The 22,719-nt window shown below is 42.8% G+C and overlaps 1 protein-coding gene across 3 annotated transcripts in view; it reads right to left on the bottom strand.

Moving 5' to 3' along the window:
- Positions 1-418: 418 nt before the first annotated feature.
- LRRC49 (leucine rich repeat containing 49) overlaps positions 419-22,719 on the bottom strand; it is a 230,880-nt gene continuing 208,579 nt past the window's right edge. For all 3 annotated transcript variants that reach the window (XM_075345709.1, XM_075345711.1, XM_075345710.1), the window contains 3 exons: positions 21,838-21,947; positions 20,348-20,501; positions 419-1,020 (listed from right to left, as the gene is read on the bottom strand). In XM_075345709.1, the coding sequence (XP_075201824.1) occupies positions 820-1,020; positions 20,348-20,501; positions 21,838-21,947 (465 nt within the window). In that variant the 3' untranslated portion in view covers positions 419-819. The remainder of the gene's footprint in view (positions 1,021-20,347; positions 20,502-21,837; positions 21,948-22,719) is intronic.

Here is a 22,719-nt window from a genome sequence, read left to right as displayed (position 1 = left end):
ATCCGTTATCACGGATCCGTTAGATCAGTTTGCAAAAAAGTTGTGAAAACACAACTTTTTTGTCCGTAGTTAAATAACGGATGTCGGCCAGATCCAATTTTAACATGTGGAGTCTACAGACACAGGACCAGTTGACGGATTGCTATTTATCGTCCATTAGTAACAGATCCATTAAGAAAACAACGGATCCATTACCAATGCAAGTACAACGGATGGCTAAATTGCATGCGCTAATGAATCCATTGTCAATAGACTCCCATGTTAAAAAAACGGACCCAGCAGAAATCAGTTTCTGAATTCTAACGGATGACTACAGAACATGTGAACTCAGCCTAAAAGACAAATAGAATAAAAATAGAATTAAAAAGTAAATGACAAGCAAGTCTTTCCTAAATTACTTAATAACACTCACAAAAAGTTATAAAAGAAAATTTATTGTCGCTGTTTTTCCCAAATTCTCAAACAACAAAATTAAATCAAACAAGCTAAATTTTGTATATAAAGTTAACAGTAGTACATCTGACTGATCTCTTCCATGTGCTCTGGAAGTAATGAAAATATTTAAAGCCAAAGACTTTGCTTGACTCTAGTATTCATTTACCTGGTAATAAACAAGTCCAAGTAATTTGGTGGGAAAAAAAAAAAACAATTTAATTTTCATAATACTGCAACTGCTATAAAATACAAAAATGCAGGAGATGTAAAAGGAAAAAAGGCAAAGGTGAAAAAAAATATACTGGTGAGAGTAGAACACCATACTGAGGGGTTTCCATGCCTTTTCTGAAAGTTAACTGTGCAAGTATATTGGTGTAAAGAAGGCTACTTTTGTTCGGAGATCCTCTGTAAGCACTGCTTCATGTAGGAGTTATCCCGGACCTCAATCACTGCATCTCTGACCAGTTCAATGAACATCTGCGGCCACAACTTCTGCAAAGCCTCATTCTTTAAGTTGACATCATTGGCTTCATTCACAAGGTCCTTCACATAGGCCTGGCAGAAAGCCTTCTTCTCAGTCAGTTCCTGTGTAGAGAGATTATTATTATTAATGATGAGCAAGTAAAAAAATCATTAGACACTAGCATTCGTTAGTACTTTAACATACTAGAAAGACAGGCTGTGCAGCTGTTAGGAGACTCTCACAGTAAGGACACATGCACACATTGAGTATTTAGTCAGTATTCATAAGCCAAAACAAAGAGTGGAACAATCAGAAAAAAAAGTATAACAGAAACACGTCACCACATCTGCATTTTTCACCCACTCCTGGTTTTGGCTACAAATACTGATCTAAAATACTGACCAAATATTGAACATGTGAACGTGGCCTAGGAGAGAGTTCAACTTTGGTCGGTCCCTATTCATTACAAGGTGGGTAGAACCTGTGCGGGACTCCCTTCAGGATCACAGAAAAGGCAGATTGTACTGTCCTAGGTAGCAAAATCCATAATGGGGACCTTTAATATTTGCTATGCGGACTACAATTCTACACAACTCACTGATAATATAAAATAGCAGAAGCACTCCAATGGATAGAAAGCATCCAAGCAGTTGTTGAAATGATGCTTCGAATTATTGATTGGATTCCTGTTGGAGTCCTGCTTTTACTGGATCTGCCTGAGGCCTTGCTCCAAAACGCATAAGTGATGATTTGTCACCCCCTTCCTGACATAGAAAATTTCAATATTTTTTTTTGTTTTTGATTTGTCCTCCCCTTCTCAGAGCCATAACTTTATTTTTCTGTCCACAAAGACAAATGAGGGTTTGTTTTTTTGTGGGACAAGTTGTACTTTTAAATGAAACCATATATTTGATCACATCATGTACTGGAAAATGGCAAACAAAAATTGCTAGAGCTGTGAAATTGTGAAAAAAAAACAACCCATGATAGTGCAGTGACCAAAAAACTTAATTTTGGTAGTCTTGATTTTTTTATGTTTTCACATTGGGCTATTTATTTTTATATATTTTGATACATCAGACTTTCCTGAACATGGCGATACCATGTGTATTTTTTTATTACACAGAATTGCTGCATATAGTAAAAATCACAGTCTTCTTTGAACCTCGACCAAAGACTGGGATTCAACAGATCTCTGTATTGAAAAGCATGAAGGTCTTCGACACACCTCCGGCTGTCAACGCAACCCACGTTCACGTCACGGGCGCACCAATAGTTGGATAGAATGATGCTTCCCCATGCCGGCGTGCAGTTAATATTTCTGTCAGAGTTCGTGTTTAGCGATTATTAGATGCAGGTCCTGGCTGTAACACACAACCCTTGCCTGCTGAGTTTGGGGCGAACTCACCCAGCGAGCCCGCTCCATACACCCACTACTGATTTGCACAGAACATGTATGGCGGATGTCGGTAAGGGGTTAAAATTGTCTAATTCATCCACAAAAACTCATTGACATGTCCGTTCTTGAGATCAAAAATACCCTTACAAGTCTATTGGTCTGTAAAAATCACAGACAACACAAGGATGTCATCAGTGTGCAGTCTGTGGTAAACATTGTAAAGGACAGGAGAAGCTTTAGGCTATGTGCCCACGCTGCCGAAAATGCGGGGATTTTGCCGCGGATTTCTCGCGGAAAAGCCGCGGATTTTCCGAAAATCTGCAGCAGCGGCACTTCCCAGCCATTTCTATGGCTTTTTGGAAATGCTGTGCCCATGCTGCGGATTTTTCCGCGGCGGATTTGGTGCGGATTTTGATCCGGAAAAATCTGCAACATGTCAATTATTGTTGCGGATTTTGATACGGATTTTGGCTTCAGAATTGGGAAAAAAGAAAAAAAAAATCCGCATCAAAATCCGCGCCAATTCCGTGGCAAATCCGCACCTTTGAAAAGGTGCGGATTTTGCGGGAAAGCCGCGGATTTTCATGCAGAAAAATCTGCAGCAACATTCTACCGTGGACACATAGCCTTACACTTTTTTTTTTTCTTTTTAAATTAGTGAAAAAAAATCACTGATGAAACACACTGGCAAAATACTAATGAAACATGGGTCCAAAAGAATCATTGAATCACGTACTGGTATTTTACATACTAGAAGGATGACAGACATCTGAATGAGGTCTTAGACAGTGCAAATATATCCAAGATATTCTTAAAATGTTTATATTTCATCACAATGGCTCATGCTGTTTGATAAATATGGTGCATCTTTATCCTATGTAAACCACATTTACATTATCTATTAGTTGGGCTACTTTGGTCAACTAAGTTGAGCCGATTGTTGTTCAATACCAATGCAATTTTGGCACACAGGATTACAATTTAGGTCACACCTTGATCCCAGCTGCTTTCTGACATACCATGCCTAAAATACATAAATGTGATGCAAGGTATAAAAAAACCAGGGTTTCAGCAGAAACTAAAGCTAGTCATGCACATTAGATGGCGGTTAGCCAACTCTCCCATATATATGAGCGCTGGTTTGGAGAAGGGTTCCTATGTTCTCTAACAGTGAGAGCAATGCGTTTGCCAGTTCAAAATTGGACGTGTGCGATTGACATCTTCCCCGACCAACAAGTCGGCTGGTGCCCCTATAATCATTAGACAGTTTGCCAAATATGTCAACATCAGTGGGTTCGTTCAACATTACTCTAAGGTAGCTCCACTACCTTGATTACAATGCTGCTCTGCTTAATTATGCAAAAATCCTCTTCAGAGGGGAAGAGGACTAGAGCTCTAGCACCACCTATTTGTACTATTTTATACATAACTTACAGATATAAATTGTGCATAAATGAGTCAGGGCATGGACTACTACCATACCTTTAGTAATAAATGGCATAAATATCTGCCATTACATTGCTTAAAAGGGCATAAAACTGACATCTACAGACCATCTACTCTATGTTGCTGTCAGGTTTACAGTACCACTCCAACGTACTTATTTATTTATTTTAATTTCAGCACCAAAAGGTGATAACACTAATGTCTGTTCCCGGTTTGTAGAAAATGTAAGAATCCAATTGAGGCTTTCTATCACCCAGGACTTCACCCAACACAGGACAACTAATCGGGTGAGCTGATAATTTTTTCGTTTTTCATGCTATACAAATACTGATGAAATACTGATCAAAAATACAGATGTGTTAATCAAGCCAAGACTTAGTGATCGTTAGCTCTTACTTTCTATCAATCAGTGTTGTGGTTACAAGATGGCGGACAGGGATCGCATTGGTGCCAGCACCAGTATTGGTATTTTACTACACATTAAGAACAGAATGGTGTTATATATATATATATATATATATATATATATATATATATTACATACATACATACATACACACACACACACACACACACACACACACACACACACACACACACACAGTGCCTACAAGTAGTATTCAACCCCCTGCAGATTTAGCAGGTTTGATAAGATGCAAAGAAGTTAGAGCCTGCAAACTTCAAACAAGAGCAGGATTTATTAACAGATGCATAAATCTTACAAACCAACAAGTTATGTTGCTCAGTTAAATTTTAATAAATTTTCAACATAAAAGTGTGGGTCAATTATTATTCAACCCCTAGGTTTAATATTTTGTGGAATAACCCTTGTTTGCAATTACAGCTAATAATCGTCTTTTATAAGACCTGATCAGGCCGGCACAGGTCTCTGGAGTTATCGTGGCCCACTCCTCCATGCAGATCTTCTCCAAGTTATCTAGGTTCTTTGGGTGTCTCATGTGGACTTTAATCTTGAGCTCCTTCCACAAGATTTCAATTGGGTTAAGGTCAGGAGACTGACTAGGCCACTGCAACACCTTGATTTTTTCCCTCTTGAACCAGGCATTGGTTTTCTTGACTGTGTGCTTTGGGTCGTTGTCTTGTTGGAAGATGAAATGACGACCCATCTTAAGATCCTTGATGGAGGAGCGGAGGTTCTTGGCCAAAATCTCCAGGTAGGCCGTGCTATCCATCTTACTATGGATGCGGACCAGATGGCCAGACCCCTTGGCTGAGAAACAGCCCCACAGCATGATGCTGCCACCACCATGCTTAACTGTAGGGATGGTATTCTTGGGGTCGTATGCAGTGCCATCTAGTCTCCAAACATCACGTGTGTGGTTGGCACCAAAGATCTCGATCTTGGTCTCATCAGACCAGAGAACCTTGAACCAGTCTGTCTCAGAGTCCTCCAAGTGATGATGAGCAAACTGTAGACGAGCCTTGACATGACGCTTTGAAAGTAAAGGTACCTTACGGGCTCGTCTGGAACGGAGACCATTGCGGTGGAGTACGTTACTTATGGTATTGACTGAAACCAATGTCCCCACTGCCATGAGATCTTCCCGGAGCTCCTTCCTTGTTGTCCTTGGGTTAGCCTTGACTCTTCGGACAAGCCTGGCCTCGGCACGGGTGGAAGCTTTCAAAGGCTGTCCAGGCCGTGGAAGGCTAACGGTAGTTCCATAAGCCTTCCACTTCCGGATGATGCTCCCAACAGTGGAGACAGGTAGGCCCAACTCCTTGGAAAGGGTTTTGTACCCCTTGCCAGCCTTGTGACCCTCCACGATCTTGTCTCTGATGGCCTTGGAATGCTCCTTTGTCTTTCCCATGTTGACCAAGTATGAGTGCTGTTCACAAGTTTGGGGAGGGTCTTAATTAGTCAGAAAAGGCTGGAAAAAGATAATTAATCCAAACATGTGAAGCTCATTGTTCTTTGTGCCTGAAATACTACTTAATACTTTAGGGGAACCAAACAGAATTCTTGTGGTTTGAGGGGTTGAATAATAAATGACCCTCTGAATAAACGTTTCACAATTTAAAAAAAAAAATAAAATAAGAAATAACATTCTTTTTTGCTGCAGTGCATTTCACACTTCCAGGCTGATCTACAGTCCAAATGTCACAATGCCAAGTTAATTCCGAATGTGTAAACCTGCTAAATCTGCAGGGGGTTGAATACTACTTGTAGGCACTGTGTATTATATATATATATATATATATATATATATATATATATATATATATACACACACACATACACACACACACACACACACACATATACACACAACAAAGTGGTACTTTAATATACTTCTGTCATTGTATACTATATCCTAAAAGCAATTTTTCTCCCATAGTACTTTACTAGAAAGTTTAGTCACCCATGTATTATTCCGCATTAATAACCAATGTTAACATAAAAAGTAAGGTGAAATTCAATGTAACACGGTATCATTATAAGATTTTAATCTAACATTGAATATTTGCAAAATAAAATACAGTTTATGACTTAAAATCACTTTTGCTTGAAATTTTACAGGCTGATGTTATTTATATTGTATCAGAGTCCATTAGACATGAATCCAAAGTCAATGATGGAGGAAGGGGGGGGTGTTTTGTTCCTGCCTAAAAGCATTAGATCATGACTTGGATCATTTAGGGTAAAATAAAAAGAAATCCTTTCAAGCAAATTATTAATGGTAAAAGTGCATTTTTTGACAAATAAGCTCAACTGGGGATCCTCATTAATTGGGGATTTTGTGGGAAATCATAGCTAGTTTTCTGTTTTGCTACCAACAATGCAAAGTTGTTTATAGGTTTTGTTAGAACTTGAAAATGTGAAAAACTGCGACTGTAGAAGGAACAAAAATAAAATTAATACACAGTATGCTATAATCAGGAAAGGCTATCTACATCTACACTACTTATCATTGAAACACCAAGACGGAAAAGTCATAGACTTATGTAAGCCACAGGATCAATAGACAGGGTAGTCTGGAAACCATAAAAAAAAAAAAAAAAAAAAGTAACATTTTTTTTCAAAATATCTACATTTACTTAGTATGTAATGTGAGTGCCAAGGGCAAAAACACTCAAATTACTCACCGGTAATGTGTTTTTTCAGAACCCATGGCATCACGCACGCGAGAGGGATCCGCCCTCAAGGACAGGAAACATACAGGATAAAAATGGGCGGTTCCTCTCCCCGCATCAGTTGGATTGCAGAGCATGAAAGGACCTCCAGGAAACAAATTATTCTTAATGCATCCTTAAGCACCATAACCACTAAGGAGGAGAACACCAAGTGTAATGGGAAAAACAGAAAGGTGAAGAACCCTCATCCGGAGGGTATAAAAAAAAAATATATATATAATCACCGATAAGTAATTTGAGTGTTTTTCTGTCACCCATGACAGTACCCCACAAGAGAATTACAGAGAAATAATAATTAGGGTGGGAGCACCACCTGTAGCACCCAGCTCCCAAAGGTGACATCCGAGCCCGAGAGATCCAGCTGGTAGTGCCGATAGAAGGTAGAGGGCAAAGACCAGGTGACTGCCTTACATATGTTTTCAATGGAGGCATCTGATCGTTCCGCTCAGGATGCTAATGTAGCGCCCCAGAGACCTGGTCACTACAGGGTACTGCAACTGAGTTAAGGAGTAGTGGCCCTCTGGGGTAACTGACCGGTGGCTTGCCAGTGTTGACATCACACACACTTTACATGCAGTTAGGTGCCCTTCCTTTGGAGTGGGAGTAGCCTGGTCCTGGGTAGGGAGAGTCAGCCATCCAGAGAGCATGGGACTTTTTTGGTTTCCAGGACAACCACTGGGGGCGGGTGCCACATGGGGTATAAGAGGAAGTAGCTATGACACAGAGAGAGTGGAGATGGAGGCTGTCTGAGGCAGCATCCCATGAGACCAGCCTGGGTGTAGGAAGGCACCAGCGCTGGGGTGGGGGGGGGGACTGAGGCAGCTCAACTTTCTGCTGCAGACCCTGGGGCTTGGGAGCTGGAGCTCAGCCCAGGTTCCTTCTACTGATCGCTGGATAACGAGGACACACAGGACACATTTGCACGGACACTGGTAGCCACCTGGATCTTGCACCAGCTCACCAGGTCGACACCTGAAGTACAAGGGACAGAAACCAGCCGTCCCCACAGAGCTGCGATAGTGAGTACTGAGGTTTGGTTTACCAGCTGCGTGTGTCTCCCTTTCTATTGCACTGTTCACCCTCATCCAGCACCCCGAGGGATACTTCAATCAGCACTGTTCACACTCAATCCAGCACCATCCAGAGTCCCGGGCCCTTCCCCTACCCGTAGAGGGAACGTCATCTGGCTGCCCCACTCCATCTCCCCTGGGTACTACCATCGGCAGCGGCGGTACTCCCCTTACTGCGAACCACGGGTGGCATCATGAACATTTATCCCCTGTAAATAATCCCCTTTACATTTGAGTGGCCGCAAGCCCCTGGGTCCGGAGACCCTCGAGCCACAGTAACCGAGCGGTTCGACCGCTGCAGGGGCGGCACACTGCTATGGCCCTTGTGGAATGAACTTTAAGCGCCACAGGAACCCCCTACCGCTAGCTACATAGGCTAGGCTAATTGCATCCATGATCCGTCTGTCTAAAGATTATTTTGAAGCCCTGAACCCCCTACGCTGGCTCTGGTAGGCTACAAATAGTGATTTTTCTTTCCTCCAGTCCTTGGTTACTGATATGTACTGCAGTAAGTATCTCCGTACATCCACAGTGTGCAGCTTCCTTTCTTTACCATTGCTAGGATTTTTACAGAAAGTAGGGAGCACAATTTATTGGGACCTATGGAATTTAGAGACTACTTTTGGAAGGTAGGAGGGGTCAGGCTTAATAATCACCCTGTCCTCCCAAATATTGGTGAAAGGGGTTTCTGTAGATAGAGCTTGAATGTCCACAATTCATCTAGCCGAGGTCAAGGCCACTAGGAGGCATAATTTTAACGAAAGGAATTTAATGGAAATGTCAGTAAGTGGCTCGAAGGAGGGTTTCCATCAACGCTGACAATACTAAATTAGGATCCGAAGGAGATAACCTAGGGAAGCAAACAGGTTGGGACCTAACACATGCCTTAATAAATTGGGAAATCCAATGATTCTGTGCCAGATCGCAACTGTAAAGTGCCCCCAGTGCAGAGACCTGAACTTTTAGTGTGTTTACTACGAGTCCTAGATCTAACCCCGACTGAAGGAACTCCAAGATCTGGGAAATGGGAACTTCCCCTAGTGAATTAGCCCCTGAAATGTCTAAAAACGTATACCAGGTATGGGAATAAATCTGGGTGGTGACTAGCTGTCCATTGGCAAGCAGGGTGGAAACTACTCCAGCTGAGAAGCCTCTTTGTTCCAGCACTCTCCGCTTAAGTTCCACGCCGTGAGGTGCAGACTGCAAGCCACCGGGTGGAGACATGGTCCTTGAGACAGTAGGTCTGAGCTCTCTGGAAGGACCTATGGATCCGACAGTGACATCTGCTGGAGCCAAAAGAACCAAGGCCCCTTGGGCCAGAAGGGGGCTATTAGGATGACTCTCGCCCTGTGCGTTCTTATCTTCCGCAGAGTCAGAGGCATGAAGAGCAGAGGTGGAAAAGCGTAGGTTAACCGGAAGTTCCATGTTATGGAAAGAGCATCTAACGCATGAGGATGCTCGCGTGGATTTAGGAAGCAGAAATGAGAGAGATTTCGATTGGCCCGTGTGGCTAAGAGGTCGATGTCTGGATGGATGGACTAATTGAGTAAAAATAGAATCTTTTAAAGTCCATTTTCACTGACGTAACCTGACCCTGCTGAGAAAATCTGTAGTAAGATTATCCTGTCCGCGGATGTGGAGTACAGACAATGAGGGGATATCTACCTCTGCCCACTGGAGAATATGTGATGCTATGTCCATCAGGGTGTTCGAGCGCGTTCCCCCTTGATTATTTAAAAAGGCCACTGAGACTTGATTGTCTTACAGGATTCTGACCGGATGAGCCTTCAAGGATGGCTGGAGTTTTAATAAAATTTTCTCTATTGCTAGCAGTTCCTTCGCATTGGAAGAAACTCTCCTCCGATGCTAGCCAGCTGCTCTGTACCAGAGAAGCATTTAAATGGGCTCCCCATCCGTACGGACTGGCACCTGTGCGGACAATCCTTTTTGGAGATACCGACCCAGGAACCACCTTTGCGAAGGTGGAGTCTTGAATCCATCAATGAAGGGAGGCTATAGTGGAGTGTCCCAGGAAAATGAGTTTGTCCAGTGCCTGGCCCAGAGACTCTTAGAGAGCCAATATGTCCCATTGGAGGACCCTTGTGTGGGCCTGCACCCATGGAACTGCCAGAATGCAAGATGTTAACAGACCCAGAAGAGACATGGCCTGCCGTAAGAACATGGTTGGGGACCGTATGGCGTTCCCCACCTGACTCTGCACCTTCAGGACTTTGTCCTGAGGGAGGTGGCAGTCCTGGACCCCAGAATCAAGAACTAGGTTTAGAAAAATTGTGTTGTAAGCGAGACCAGGCGAGACCTGTCGAGATTGAGAAGCCAACCTCGTTCTTGAAGTTTGGACATAACTAGATGTAATTGTGTGGAGAAATGAGTAGCCGAGTGACCCACAATGAGGAAATTGTCCAGGTATCGCACGAGTAATACTTTCTCCTTCCGAAGATGAGCAGACACTTCCAAAATGAGTTTTGTGAAAACCGTTGGTGTGATGGCGATACCGAATGGTAGAACCTTGAATTGGAAGTGGCGGAGGCGTCCCTGCATTTCTAGAGCCACTATCAGGAATTGATGGAACCGAGGTGAAATTGGAATATGGTAATAGGCTTCTTTGAGATCGATGACTACTATGTAACAATGTAGAAAAAAAGTTTGACTGCCGTTTTTACTGACTCCATTTTGAAGGTGGAGACCCGTAGATCTTGATTCAGCCATTTTAGGTTGATTATCGTGCGGAAGGAACAGTCTGGTTTTCGGATAAGGCAGAGGGGGGAGTAATAACCGACGCCTTCCTCTTGCGGTGGTACCTGCACTAATACTGACTTGTTGAGAAGACTGAGGACTTCGAATTCCAGGGCAGTTTGTTCCAATGCAGCTCGTAGGGAGGTGGGGCGGTATCTATGGGGAGGGGAACAAAAAAAAAAAAAAAGAGAACCTTAGACCATGTCTAACTATGTCCACATCTATTTGAGGACATACGTTCCCAGGCTAAGAGGAAGAGCGATAGTCTTCCTCCTACCTGGGGAGGTGGGAAATTAGGAGGATTTCTTATCCTGGGTGGGTCTATTAAACATGAATTCTTTTTTTATTTGTAGTGCGGTCCTGCCAATACGACCGGCCAGTTGAGGCTCCTTGCCGACTACATCTCCGCCTCCCGTTGAAGGTGTTCCTGCGAGAGGAAAAAGACAAAGCAGGGAAGCGCTTATTTTTGTCAGCAACTTTTCCAAAATGCCATCAAAGGTGGGACCAAAGAGGAAGTCATATGTACAGGGTAGCAGATATAACTTTGACTCTGTCTGTAGGTCTCCTGGCCAACATTTCAACCATAAAGCCTGCGTTGGACTGGGCTGAAGCTCTGACTGCAAGAACTGTGGAGTCTACAGATGCATCCGCTAGAATAGCCGCTGCTCCATGGATTAGAGGAAGGGACGCCAGGGTGTCCTCTCTAGAACAGCCCGTCTTTAATTGCCGTTCCAAGTGATCTAGCCAGATAATCAGTGACCTGGCTATACAAGTTGCTGCAACGGCTGGTTTTAGACCCTCTGCTTATGTCTCCCAAGCGTTCTTTAGAAAAAAATCTGCCTGTTTAACGGGTCTTTAAGGGTACCCATGTCTTCAAAGGGAAGGGCAAACTTTCGTGACATCTTGGCCACTGCAACATCTAACTTAAGAGCTTTCTCCCAAGATGAACAGGCTTCATCAAAGGGATATTTGTGCTTAAAAGAAGACATGGTAGTATTTTTCCTATCAGGTCTCTTCCACTCTCTTGTAATTAGGCTTTTAACATTTTCATTCAGGGGGAAGGAGCAACACTTCTTTTGCCCTAATCCCCCGAACATAACATCCTGTATAGAGCGCTGAGGCTTTTGTTCTGTGAGGCCAATTGTGGACCTAACTGCTTTAGGTAAGCTTCCCATATCTTCCATGGGGAAACAGTAACAACTACCCTTATCTGAAGTAGAGGAGCCCGAGGAAGAATAAGAGTTCACTCTCATCAACTGAAGAATCTAAGAGATCAGAGGCTTGAGTCCTGATTGAGTCCTCTCGCAGCTTGCCTGGGGCTCTTTTTTTAGGTTTTAGAGACCGCAGGGAGCACTGGACTTCAGCTTTCATGATTGACCGGAGGTCCGATACAAAATCCAGCGTCTCTTCCCAGAGGGTCTGCTGAATACAGGAATGGCACAACCGTTTGCTGTAGGAATCTGGCAAAGGGTTGTCACATAAGGGGCATACTTTATGTTCAAATTTTTCGGATCGTTTCCCGGACTTCTGTCAAGTCTAAAAGAAGAAAGAAACCGGAAAACCACAGTAAAAAACTGAGCACTTACAGATATTACTCACCATCAAGATGAACAGAGAGGGTACCGGTTTAGACTGAGGCTTGTCGACGGACGAGCCCTTCCTGGGGGCGTCAACGGACGAACCATTGTTGGTTTTATACATCTTTAACCCTTTAGTGACGGAGCTAATTTTCACCTTAATGACCAGACCAAATTTTGCAATTCTGACCAGTGTCACTTCATGAGGTTATAACTCTGGAACGCTTCAACGGATCCCGGTGATTCTGAGATTGTTTTTTCGTCACATATTGGACTTCATGTTAGTACCAAATTTAGGACAATATTTTTTGCGTTTATTTATGAAAAAAATTGAATATTGGCAAAAATGTTGAAAATTTAGCAATTTTCAACTTTTGAATTTTTATACCGTTAAACCAGAGATTTCTGTGACACAAAATAGTTAATAAATAACATTTCCCACATGTCTACTTTACATCAGCACAATTTTGGAAACAAATTTTTTTTTTGTTAGGAAGTTAGAGGGGTTCAAAGTTTATCAGCAATTTCTCATTTTTACATCAAAATTTACAAAACCAGTTTTTTAGGGACCACATCACATTTGAAGTGACTTCAATAGGCCTAGATGACAGAAAATACCCAAAAGTGACACCATTCTAAAAACTGCACCCCCCAAAGTACTCAAAACCACATTCAAGAAGTTTATTAACCCTTCAGGTGCTTCACATGAACAAAAGCAATGTGGAATGAAAAAAAGCAAAAATTAAATTTTACCTAAAAATGTTGCTCTAACCCAAATTTATTCACTTTTAGAAGAAATAACACAACAAAATGGACCCCAAAACTTGTTCCCCACTTTCTTATGAGTGCGCCGATACCCCACATGTGGTCAGAAACCTCTGTTTGGACAAATGGGAGGGCTCGGAACAGAAGGAGCAATATTTGAATTTTGGAAAGCAAATTTGGCTGAAATAGATTGCGGGCACCATGTTGCATTTACAGGTCCGCTAAGGTACCTAAACAGAAGAAATCCCTCACAAGTGACACCATTTTGGAAACTAGACCCCTCAAGGCTTCTATCTAGGGGTATAGTGAGCATTTTAGATCCACAGGTACTTCACAGATTTTGTTAACGTTACGTTGTCATATTGAAAATTTTAATAATTTTCTCAAAAATGTTGCTTTAGCATCAATTTTCTCACTTTTTCAAGAGGTAATTCCAAAAATTTGACCTCAAGGTTTGTTAACCACTTTTTTATGAGCGCGGTGATACCTCACATGTGGTCTGAAACCTTTGTTTGGACAAATGGGAGGGCTTGGAACGAAAGGAGCAATATTTGAATTTTGGAAAAGAAATTTGGCTGAAAAAGATTGCGGGCACCATGTCGCATTTGGAGGTCCCCTAAGGTACCTAAACAGCAGAAACCCCGCACAAGTGACCCCATTTTGGAAACTAGGCCCCTCAAGGAATTTATCTAGATGTTTGGTGAGTACCCTGAACCCTCAGGTGCTTCACAGAATTTTATAACGTTGAGCCATGAAAAAAAAAAAAAAAATTTTACCACAAAATTGTTATTTCAACCAGGTAGCTTTTTTTTTTCCAAGAGTAAAAGGAAAAAATTCAGCATAACATTTATTGTGCAATTTCTCCTGAGTTTGGCGATACCTTATATGTGGTGGAAATCAACTGTTTGGGCGCATGGCAGGGCTCGGAAGGGAAGGAGTGCCATTTGACTGCAAAATTGGCTGGAATCAATAGCGGACGCCAGGTTGCATTTGGAGAGCCCCTGAGGTGCCTAAACAGTGGCGGTCCCCCACAAGTGACTCCATTCTGGAAACAAGACACCTCAAGGCTTTTATCTAGGTGTATAGTGAGCAGTTTGAATCCACGAGTACTTCACAGAATTTGATAAGCTTAGGTTGCCATATTGAAAATTTTCATTTTTTTCACAAAAATGTTGCTTTAGCATCAAATTTCTCACTTTTTCAAGAGACAACAACAAACAGTGGACCCCACAGGTTGTTATCCAATGTCTTATGAGCACAGGGATACCCCACATGTGGCCAAAAACCTCTGTTTGGATAAATGGGAGGGCTTGGAATGGAGGGAGCACCATTTGAATTCTGGAAAAGTTAAAATAAATTGCGGGCACCATGTCACATTTGCAGGGCCCCTTGGGTACCTATACAGCAGAAACCCCCCACAAGTGACTCCATTTTGGAAACTGGATTTTATTCAGGAGTATAGTAAGCATTTTGAATCCACAGGTACTTCACAAAAATGTTGCTGTAGCAACAAATGTCTCACTTTTAGGCTATGTGGCCATGATCCAGCGACACGGCGTCCAGTACACAGTGTCAGCCTCCTGCAGAGATGTGAGTGTTGTCCACGGGAGAACGCAGCTGCCCATGCCCACGATTTGGGTTCAGGCCGCTGTGGAGCTCTATGCTACCTGCAGAGAACACTCATCTCCGCAGCATAAATTGACATGCTGAGGCTCGGGAAGCTGCGCCACAGGTCGGTTTATGCTGCGGAGAAAAGAAGCACAGTGGGCACGGGATTTCTAAAAATCCTTCCACTGTGCTTCTACTGCACAACGCAGCGTTATGGACACAGGGACACACTATGGACACACTCTGCGCCCAAAACGCTGCAAACCCCGATTATGGGCGCACAGCCTAAAATGATAGATGTCAAACATATATAACGTCCCACCCCCTGCATATTCTAAGCTGGCGCCCTTTAGTGCCTTTCATGTGGCACTAAAGGGTGCCTAGCCTTGTATTTAGCCCCCCAAAAAATTAATAATTAAAATAAACGACGTGGGGTCCCCCCTATTTTTGATAGCCAGCTAGGGTAAAGCAGACCGCTGTAGCCTGCAAACCACAGCTGACAGCTTCACCTTGTCTGGTGATCAATTTGGAGGGCTCCCCAGGCGTTTTTTTAAAAAAAAAAAACAAACAAAAACGTGGGGTCCCCCCCAAATTAGATCACCAGCCAAGGTGAAGCGGACAGCTGGGGTCTGGTATTCTCAGGGTGGGAAGAGCCATGGTTATTGGACTCTTCCCAGCCTAAAAATAGCAGGCCGCAGCCGCCCCAGAAGTGGCGCATCCATTAGATGCGCCAATCCTGGCGCTTCGCCCCAGCTCATCCCGCGCCCTGGTGCGGTGGCAGATGGGGTAATATATGGGGTTGATACCAGCTGTAATGTCACCTGGCATCAAGCCCTGGGGTTAGTGATGTCACGGCATCTAAACAGATACCCGACATCACTAACCCAGTCAGTAATAGAAAAAAAAAAAGACAAAAAAAAATTTATTTGAAAAAACACTCCCCGAAACATTCCTCTTTCCCCAATTTATTGAAAATAAAGAAATTCCGGTCGCTGTAATCCATTTTGGAGGTCCCACGCCGACTCTGGATCTTCTAGAATATGGGGGGCACGTTCAGGGAACGTATCCCCCATTTTCTGGAAGAGCAAGCTCTCCATGAGCAGTGTGGGTGCAGTAATCTGAGAATACTGCACTCACACTGCCCCGGTCCAACCTAGGGCAGAGTGACCTGCAGTAACCTCATTCCAGAATATGAGGGGCACGCTCACAGAACGTACCCCCCATTTTCTGGAACAGCAGTCTTTCCATGTGAGGAGTGTGACTGCAGATTACCGCACTCACCCTCCCCCGGTCCACAGTGGAGCCTGTGCAGCAGCGACGTCAGGGTCCCTGCTTGCAGGGATCCAGCTGACAGCCGCTGTCTGCGCATGCGCCGCCAGCATTGAAGAAGGAGGCGGCGTGATCGCGGGACGGATCACCAGACAGGTAACGTAAGACCGGTGGCTGGGGGGGGTGACGGGGGGTGACCTAGCGGGACCTGGGGACACCTTTCTGTCGCATGTGACGTGTCACATGCGGCAGAAAGAGCAGAATGAATGCGGCCGCGCGCTGTGCGCCGCCATCTTCCACGCTCCGGAGGGGGGAGGGGGGTGGTGGCTCTGGAGAACCGGAGGGGGCTCCGGTGGACCGGAGGAGGGGTCAGGGGGAGGACATTTCCCTCCGATCTGAAATGTTTGATCATTTCAGATCGGAGGGAAATGAATGCAGAGCCGGCGGCAGTTTTCTGTGCGCTTCGGCGCCATTTTGAGTGCTCCGGAGGGGGGGTAGGGGTGGTGGGGGGACTCTCCGGTACCGGGGGCTTTGGGGGCACTAGGGGTTTAGATTTCTTTCTCATCTGACATGTTTGATCATGTCAGATGAAAAAGAAATCAGTTTTACCGGCCATTTCTTTTTTTTTCATGTGTTCGTCGGTATACAGTGTATACCGCCGATCACATGATCGGGGTCCAAAAAAAACACCCCGATTCATAATCTGGGGGGTCTCAGCTACCCCCGGTAGCTGAAACCCCCGAGATTTTCGGTCGCTGGGGGGCGCTACAGGAATCTTTCGGGCCGCCGTTTTAAAGCGGCGGAACAGAAAAAGTACCCTGTTTTGCCGCCGCTTTAAGTCGTACGGCCGTCGTTATGAGGTTAAAAAGGCAGGAGAGCTCAACAGCCCCCCGTTCGGAACGCCTCCAGGCCACATCTGCTTATTGTGCTGATGCCCTTCTCCGGCGCACTCAATGGACAGAGGGGCCTCCTGACCCCCCCACCACATGCACAGCCCGGACGGGTTAAGGCCGCCAATACTGCCTCTCAGGCTGGCCTCAGTAAAGCCTGCCAGGTCTTCCATGCACCGGCCCCTCGCGCATGTGCCGTGCGACCGCCAAGCGCTCAACATCAGGACCCGTCCGATGATGTGGCCTGCGCAGTCCCAGGAGACAGGGCGGCCGCCACCACCAAAGTGGCGGCCACCATGGACGCGTGTGTCGCCCTTTGCACTCGGCACCAGGACGCACTGGAAGCGACACTGGTCATGCGAAGCCCCGATAAAACATCGGCTAGCACTAATCTGCGTTATATGCTATTGTGAGCGTATCCTAAAGGGGACACTCCAAATAAAAGTACTAACAAACAATGTAAGCCGCAATACCAAATAATAATAATAAGGAGAATAATTAAGAAATATATATTGATGCTCATCACAGACAATAAGATAAAGGATAAAAACCAGGAGTTGGAATAAAAAAAAAAACAAAAAAAAAAAAACACAAAGAACAATAAAATCCATAATACAATTCAAGGAACGCCAAAAGGTCTGAGGTAAGATGATACACAAATGTAAGAAAAATATATTCTACATTTCTTCAACTGTATTTAACAATGCCATTAAAGGCAGCAATATTAAGGAGTCAGTCTACAATACACAGCAGAGGGATAATGTATGGTAATAATATCCCCCAAATAATGGGCAAGAATGAAATAGTTAATACATATGCAAGTATCAAAGGCACCTCAGAATAGAGATAAGAGAGATGTAAACCAATAGTGAATGGAAAGTTGGGTCAGCCTGAGGGGGTGCGGTACATAATGCTGGGCAGCCGCCTAATCTAATAGTAGTATGGGCGTAACTACTAGGATGTGAGCCAGCGAGGTACACTACATGTATGTGTGACTAGCGCTCAATACAAGCCTTACCCAAGTGCATCCGTAATACTAAACAACTCTATGAAGGGGGGGGGGGGGGGGGGGGGTCTGCTACATCCTGCACTATGTAGGTGTTGTGGCCTGGTATGGGTAATTAGGTCTTTTTTCTGTGATGCATCTTCCTATATAGTCTCAAGATTTCTAAAAAAATCAGGCACATTTGTAAAATGAAAACAATCCATACTTATGATATCTTTGGCAGGATGAATAGGACTTAGATAAATAGTTCTGGCAAAAGATCAGCTAGTTCTGACCTCATTCACCGAGATGACTGTGTAAGTATAGCGAGTGATGACTGCATCTATCTATTCATGGCATTAGTACTCGCAATACACAATGTGTCTTCGTGTTCCCATAGTTAATTTGAATGAATAGCATTTTGCCTTTGTGATGAAGGCTTGTGATTTTGCGCTTAAACTCGTTTTCTCTTCTGTCCTTAATTAACCCTTGAAATACGATTATATATATATATATATATATATATATATATATATATATATATATATATATATATATATATATATATATATATATATATATATTGGCAAGAAAAAGACCTTAAAGAATAATGCAAACAATTTTATCTCCTTTTTAGCAAATGACTTAAACTGTTAAATTACTTGACCTTGTGAGTTTTAGATAATTTTCAGATCCAGGAGAGTGAATATGTTGTATAACATATAATTAGATTTTATTAATGCAGAATGACTCTTATTTTAATATATAAACAGATTCTATTAGCCAAGTACATAAAAACCTATACAAAGCAAGTCCCAAACTTAAAGTGACTGTCTGGTCAGAAGCTCAAAAGCCAAATTCAAGTCAGAACCCACAGTGAATGACTGACAGCTACCTCCTTTCCTTGCCATTTGGCCACTATTTAACTAGCTCCATTAGGGCAAAGTTGTTATCTATGACTATGGCTTAGGTACTATGCTTACAGGGAGTCTGAGGTGGTCTGGGCCAAACCTCCAGACTCATCATTGGTTCAGCTGCAGCTCTGAGCCCTCAGATTGGCTGAGATGTCTATTACAGGCTCACCAGGAGCTCACAGTATGGAGAGCCAACTTCTATAATAGCAAGGGCAGAGTGATCAGAAAGTACAAGCTGCTATACCACCATTAAGAAGATAATAAATACTACAAACATACTAAAAAGTAAAAGAAGGTTTACAATTAGAGATGAGTGGACCAGTGGAAGTCTGGTTCAGCTGGACTTTAGATAAAGTTTGGTCTGGGACCCAGACTTGACCTGAACCCCAATGGAAGTCACTAATTGGGCAGTTCAGGTCTCCGCCCACATGCAGTTTGCCATAAACTGATATCCTTCGGGGCGCAGATGTGCAGGGTTTTTCCATTTTTTTTTTGTTTCGCACAAACTACATCCGATCATGCTGTTACCCCGATTGCCAGCCGATCAAACACTGCAAGCAGCTTGCACTGGGCTGAGCACCAAACGTACCCGAGCATAGCAAATGCCAGCGCGAGTGGTTTGCATACATAATGCACTCAAACACCAAACTTTTTTTTTTTTTTTTTTAAAGTCTGTTTTGGTACGAACAACAAACCTTGCATTTCCTCATCACTATTTAGAATGAATTGTTTTCTTTTACTAGGTCTAATTGCCAATATTTCAGTACTTTTTGCACAACTTGCTGTTCTCTAACAAGGAGTTTAATGGCAAAATTTACAACAGGTGTTTGATCTATAAGTGACCCAATACATATTTTGGTTCAAATAGACTTGGTATTTAAACAATCCTCCTCATTGTACGGTGGCTCAGTGGTTAGCACTGCAGTCTTGCAGCGCTGGGGTCCTGGGTTTAATTCCCACCAAGGACACAATCTGCAAGGAGTTTATATGTTCTCCTCGAGTTTGCGTGGGTTTCCTCCGGGTACTCCGGTTTCCTCTCACACTCCAAAGATATACTGATAGGGAATTTAGATTGTGAGCCCCAATGGGGACAGTGTTGCCAATGTATGTAAAGTGCTGTGGAATTAACAGCGCTATATAAATGAATAAATAGATAGATAGATATAGATATGTATATATATGTATTATATATATATATATATATATATATATATATATATATATATATATATATATATATATATATATATATATATATATATATATATATATATATACACACATACAGTCATATGATAAAGTTTGGGCACCCCTATTAATGTTAACCTTTTTTCTTTATAACAAATTGGGTTTTTGCAACAGCTATTTCAGTTTCATATATCTAATAACTGATGGACTGAGTAATATTTCTGGATTGAAATGAGGTTTATTGTACTAACAGAAAATGTGCAATCTGCATTTAAACTAAATTTGACCGATGCAAAAGTATGGGCACCTCAACATAGAAGTGACTAATAAATGATGAGGAAATCCCCATTGCATACTACCTGGTTTTCATACGTTATCCTACTTATTCACTGCTAAGTAATACATTTAGTTTTCAAACTGTACAAATTTACCTCTATCTTCTCATTGAGCAGATCCTGTGGAATGTACTGTAATGCTGCTCGAGTTGGGGTTTCTCCAACAATACGCTTATTATCGCTACTTTCTTCACTACCTGTAAGAATCTTCTTAGACTTTGTCTCCAGTAGTTGATGGAATGTTTTCTTTCTTGATAAGAGAATAAACATACAAAATATTGTAGAGGTGTCAGAAAAACAAAAAGTGTAGCACAAAATGCAATAAAAAAAAAAAAAATCACATTGAGAAGAAACATGCTAAGATGTTAAATATGGAAAAAATATAGTTAACAGAAAAGGTTTTAAAATTTAAAACAAAAAAAAACCAACTAACTTCCAATGGTCTCTCTCAGATCCTTATTAAAGGATCAATAAAATGCCACACTTACAGGCAGTGGATGCTGCTGGCACAACATTGCAAAGAAAGGAAGGGGACCTTCACAGCATCGGCACCCTTCTCTGAGTGTATGTCCATAATTTTTAATATCATTTAGTTTAAATAGAGAGATAATCTACAACACATTGCACTTCTCAAGCCTCCAATATAGTCAAAAACTAAATTCATAATTCAGTAGACTTTAGAAGCAAAATCTCCCCCCATTCCCTCTTGCTCAGCCTCAGCAGAAAGTTTGCGCAAGTAATTAGCATTCTTCCAAATGGCCTCTTTACAATAGAAACTGTACAATACTTGGATGTTACTGCTACATTACATGCTCAGAGATGAGCTGTGAAAAGGGAACCGATTAGGTCCAATAATGTGATTAACCTGCAAATATGGGGTTAAGCTATAGTTTAGTAGCATACATGGTGCCTGGCTGTAGTACTAAAAGTGCTGCACCTGGGAGAAAATTAGCTTGTTCCCGCCGGCTTTTAGTCACGCAGGCGTGTCCGGAGCAATTACGGTCACTGTTCGCAGCACTAAGTGTGGAGATTATAAGCATGCTTCAGCACTGACTGACATCTGGGTCCATATTGTATACTGTTACAAACCCTTTGAGATCTTTTCTCCTGTGGACATGTGTGTCCTCCATTTCTGCACTCAACAGTCAAAAATATGGGACTTCTTCACTTCCCTGAAAACCTAGATGCTTTTCTTCCTCTCCACACACTGAACTGCTTTATACAATTTTCCTCTCCTTCTGGTAGCACAGAACAAACTGCTATTAGATCTATTGTCAGAAGCACCAAGACAACCAGCTTTGTACAGATACAGAATCTACAGTACAACTATGGACACCTCCTTTACGTAAATTATGTTGGGGAGGGAATGGGTTAATAAATCAAAACAGAACTCTAAACCAATCACTATTCTATATAGTCAAACAATTATCAGAAGCCGGTTTTTAAAAGCATAAAAGAGCTAAAAATAATAGTATATCGTAATCAGGGAGAGCATTTGTCTTTCTAATCTCTAGTAAAAAAAAAAGTGACATGGAGGCTAGCAGCTGAATTCTGAAATGTGTATTACAACAAAGCCAGATACGTACCTGGTGTCGCCCAGCAGTGCAGCGAGTCTATACTGAGGTAACTCTGAAGTTGCAATATAGGCAAGAATTCCAAAAAGTCTTTCTGACATAACTACATCATTTTGAGTAACCTGCCAATCCAGAAAAAGAAATGGTGAGACATTTACAACTATTGCAAATAACATGCACACAACTGGCTCAGTGAGGACAGACATTTTTGTGTCAATCAATCTGTATTCACACATTTTGGTAGACATGTTTTTTACATGCGTTTTTGGTGGGGATCTTTCCCCGCTCTTTAGCATGAGTGAAATCTGCACCACTGAAAGAATTACTGCAAATCTGCAGGTAAAAAAAATAAGCAACGTATTAACCTCACTGCTGGTAATAGGAAATTCTTCAGGTATTGTGACAAATCTGCTGAGGAAAAAAATGTGACGAAAGCAAAACATGTGTGAAGGCTCTAAAGAGCACATAGATCACAAGCTTCCAAAATTGACAGTTGGCCTTTGTCCCTTGTACGCATGGATTTCGCTAGAATCTCTGAATCCTTTGAATATCCCCTCAAACACGGTATCAAAGCCTCTGCAATTTTATGTTAATAAACATTTTCAGAAATTGTTCCACAATTTTTAGACTAAAGGCTGCTTTACACGCTGCGATCTCGCTAGCGAGCGTACCCGCCCCCGTCTGTTGTGCGTCACCGGCAAATCGCTGCCCGTGGCGCACAACATCGCTTACACCCGTCACATGGACTTACCTTCCCTGCGAAGTCGCTATGGTCGGCGAACCGCCTCCTTTCTAAGGGGGCGGTTCGTGTGGCGTCACAGCTACGTCACACGGCAGCCATCCAATAGAAGCGGTGGGGCGGAGATGAGCGTAATGAACATCCCGCCCACCTCC

Source organism: Anomaloglossus baeobatrachus, chromosome 4 (assembly GCF_048569485.1).
Source record: "Anomaloglossus baeobatrachus isolate aAnoBae1 chromosome 4, aAnoBae1.hap1, whole genome shotgun sequence".
Lineage (NCBI taxonomy): Eukaryota > Metazoa > Chordata > Amphibia > Anura > Aromobatidae > Anomaloglossus > Anomaloglossus baeobatrachus.
This window is presented reverse-complemented; position numbering and strand designations above follow the sequence as displayed.